Source organism: Poecilia latipinna, unplaced genomic scaffold, assembly GCF_001443285.1.
Source record: "Poecilia latipinna isolate Pla-1442-1.1 unplaced genomic scaffold, P_latipinna-1.0 Scaffold3124, whole genome shotgun sequence".
NCBI lineage: Eukaryota > Metazoa > Chordata > Actinopteri > Cyprinodontiformes > Poeciliidae > Poecilia > Poecilia latipinna.
The window spans coordinates 1,096-5,169 of NW_015115740.1; the positions used below are offsets into that span (position 1 = coordinate 1,096).

The window sequence follows — 4,074 nt, forward strand, 5'->3', positions numbered from 1 at the left end:
TAAAAGTCATATTTTGAATGTCCTTTCTGTTTTCAGCTTCATTGCAATTCCATGAGCCAAGCCCTGCAGCTGGTCTGTACAAGTTCTAAAACTGAAGAAAACATTAACAAACCAAATGCAGTGCTGAGTTATCCAACTGTTAATACTGTCCTTAAACTCTTTAGAGAGCATGTATGTATGTATGTGTGTCTGCATGATGCCTCTGAAACAGTGGGGTGTTTATCCTCAAAATAGTCAAGCTTTTAACTGTCAAATGACATTTTTAGCTAAGCTAGTTTGGAAATCATTCTTCCATTAAGTTGTAGAAAACAAATGTATTATCAGAGTTAACACTGCACTGGTTAAAATCTAATTTGACCGCTTCTCTGCTTGTATGATTACATTTGACTGTGGTCACTCCTCACTGTCCAGACGGAATAGATGGACACAGGACACTAGGAGACAAAGCGGGTCTGGCTGGCAAGAGAGACATGGGCCAGGACGAAGACTTCAGAACAGGTCTGTCACTCAGATTTTATACCATATTCTGGAATAGATGTTGCTGAAAGTTGCTTGAAGAAAAACCTGGGAGTCAGAAAAACTGCATTTGATCATTTGTAAGAAGAAAAAAAAGTCAACTCTAAGGTTTATTGCATTTTGCTTCTGTGCCTCTGTAGGTTCCTTTCGAATAGCAGATGAAGATGTCATCCACACTGTCATCGATTTCCTGTCGTACCTCAAACTTAAAGGTATTTTTGAGTTAAAGTAAAACCGATGGCATAATTTTGAAATATGAAGGAATATGAAAGTGCTTAAGCATGTAAATATTTTTCCCACATATCAAATCTATGCAAAAAGGTTAGGGTTCTTACTGTTACACACCCTGTCCAAACATCTCAAAGGTGCTGATTAACATGTGGCTCTAGAAGAAGCAGGACAAGTTTTTCTGAATGCTGTTCATGTTTGTCTTGTGTGTGATTTCAGAGATGGGAGCCCTGGACAGCATGTCTTCTCCTGTGTCATCAGATGAACTGGTCAATCCCTAACATCTCTCCTCCATCTGTGTCCTCCAACAGTGTTTCAGATATTTGACCTCCCAGTTCTTTAAATGTCCAATTATCTTAACTCCATGGGCAAACTTATATTCCCCAACTATACAGCTTGGCTATTTCTGTTCCTGTGTAAATAAATCTTTTATCTACTGAAGCTCACTTTGTTTGTCGGCTGTAGATGGGTGCAAATATTAATTATGTCTACTTACCGTTCTGTCACAGGACTGCAAGAATACAGTGAAATGAGCAAATTAAAATAGATTCATGATATGCCTTATTTTATATCCTTGTGTTTACCATTGTTACATCCACCAAGGGCACAACATATTTGAGGACATGAGACAAGAATGAGGGTTCAACAAAAATATTTTATTCTTAAACTCTCTTGAACTTTGTTTTTTTTTTTGTTCAGCTGCTTCTGATTTTCTGTGAAGAAAAAGAGTTAAATGCCCCCAGTTTCCCGTGTCCCCCCGCCCCGAAAAAAAAGAGAAAAAAAAAACAAACAAAAAAACAAAAGTATTAACAGAAAGTTGGACCTGGTGAGCCGATCAAACAGAACAAAACGGTACAGCCGGGGGCCAACCCTATACATGGCCGTCGAAGCCCCTACTAGTACCGGACTAAAGCAAAAAGAACCTAATGCAAAAGACAGATCGAAACCAGGACAACCGGTCCCACCAGGCCAAAATCACAACGAAAAAACAAACAAACAAAGGCTAACAGAAATACCACATAGCAGGCTGGAAACCTCAGCTGCGGCCCACAGCGACTGGACGAGCGCGCACTGCGTCAAGACACGTCCCCTGTGGTGGTGGAGCGAGCGGAAGCGAGTGGAAGAGCGGAGATCCCCAACATGCCGAAACCCAGCCTATTTATAGGCGGACCAACAGCGCCACAAATTAACGTAATCAAATGACCAAAAATAGGAAATTATCCAAACTCCAAAATATATTAACAAAAGGTCATTCTAGTAAAGTCTATAAGAAAACAAAGAAAAAATAGACAAAAATCATCATAATGTGCCCGAAGCATAACAACCATTTCAAACATCAATTAATCCTAAAAACGACACAGCTCTTATTTTAAAAAGCAAAAAGTAGTGAGTGGTTGAGTTTCTCCCCAGGTAAGGCAGCGCACACCTGGTGAGCAAATACAACCATATTTTACATACTGGAACTTTATTTGATGAAAATGAAATAATTTAGTACAAAGTGAAAAGTTTTGTTAATCTGTTAACATTTATTAAACCACACAGTCATCTTCCTTCAAGTTTTTTTTATTTGTTCAACTCATAAACAGTTAATCCAGAAATAAAAGAATAAAAAAAAAGAAAACTGAAACTACTTGACACATTTTGTGATAGACTGCATGTCAGGGGCACGACGACATGTTCATGATGCCTCACGTTAAGCCTTCAAAAACTGTAATACCGTTTTTGCATCACTAGATGTCAATAATGTCAAGAAAAAAACCATCAGAATTTAAAGTAGAAAGAAACTGATTTTGCTATAGCAGTGGTAGGTAAAATAATCTTTCTAGTGACTTGTGTTTTTTTTTTTTTAGATGTTTGCATTTCCCTCCTATTTATCACCTTAGTGACTTAGATATTGGTCCAAAATAAGTGATAAGCACATTATTTAAAGGTCGAGAACAAAAAGGGTTGTTTTGAGTTGCTTTTGAGGCTTGATTATTCTGTGTTCCTTACTCTTTCTTTGATTAGATCAGTCTTGTTTCTGTTTTACTACTTCAGTCCTTCTTTTATTTCTTGTCTCTAGTTATTGCTTGTTACTCTGGTTTTATTATGTTTCTGAGGTTTAGTTATTCTTTAGTGCTAGATTTATTTTCCAGTCCCCTGTGTACTCTCTCTCGTCCCCTGTGTACCTCTTCCTCACCTGCAACCTCACACCTCATACCTGCAACCTGTTAGCTCATCAGCCCAGGTCTTTTATTCCCTCATTCACCCTCACAGTATTTAAACCCTTTTCCTGATCATGTTCCTTTCTGGTTTCTCCCGTTATACCCTATACTCTCAGAATTGATTCCCTGCCATTATTTTCCTTGGTTCTCTATTATTTTTCTGTTCATTTTTTTATTCAAATTCAAAAATACTTTTTTAATCCCAAAGGCAAATTGAATAAATAATTATTTAAACTTTGAAACTACTTGCTGTCCCCACCGTGTGGCATTTGGCACCTCCATCCAAAACCTACACCACGATAACTGCATGCGCTAATGCGCAGCAGCACCAGTGGTGTGATTGGTATGCTCCCAGCTTCATGCCATGTTCAATGCATCAGCTATCAACCGCTTTTTCAGAAATGAGTCTGCATTGCCGGTGAAATACTCAGTGCAGCAAATACGCTTTACCACTGCAGCTTCTGTCCATGGTAGTCAAGGACTACCATTGTCCTGCTCGCTAAGTCCGAAGAGGACAGACAGGATTCCAGAAACACTCTGCTCTACTGTTAAGTCAGCCTGTAACACAGAAGTAGATTGTCAGTGGAGGATTTCCTCTGATATATACAAATTCCTCTGATATAGACCCACATTTAGATGATGGTGGAATCAACATTGATATAATACCAGCTATGGTTGAAACCCTAGCATTGATTCAATTTATAAGTCACCGGCCATTTTTTGTATAACTTCAATGTCAGACTTCAACATGGATTCAATATTTCTACCTAGCCATATTTAAGTGTTGATTAGTGATGGGTCCGGCAATACCGATGCGTCGGCGCATGTGTCAAGCCCATAGACCAAACCCGTGTCAGTGCGTGTACTGGTTTCAGCAAGTAATGTGACCAATACAGGAACTGTTTCGAAATGACATTAATGCGCCAAACTGTGTTTATAAGGAAGCGAATCTGTCAATCTGTCAAAAGCAGATTGATTCGTTTGGCACAGCAGCTGAGTAATTTACGGTACAGCGTCAACTAGCAGCCTCAAACGAAAGGTTTCCACAGTGTGGGACCATTTTGGTCTTATGTTGGAAAATAAATGTTTTCATTTTTGTTGTTTCATCCTGTTCTTGTCAGTTTCT

At 38.9% G+C, this 4,074-nt stretch overlaps 1 protein-coding gene and 1 pseudogene across 1 annotated transcript; one reads left to right on the forward strand and one right to left on the reverse strand.

Annotated features, from left to right (window-relative positions):
* Nucleotides 1–377: 377 nt before the first annotated feature.
* Nucleotides 378–1,190, forward strand: LOC106940204 (galanin peptides-like; the record flags this gene model as incomplete). Its single annotated transcript, XM_015022872.1, has 3 exons — nt 378–498; nt 657–728; nt 964–1,190. Coding segments are annotated over 3 exons (255 nt in total), but the record flags the coding sequence as incomplete, so codon positions are not given.
* Nucleotides 1,191–3,394: 2,204 nt separating this feature from the next.
* The window catches only part of LOC106940206 (C-factor-like), a 9,221-nt pseudogene continuing 8,541 nt past the window's right edge, over nt 3,395–4,074 (reverse strand).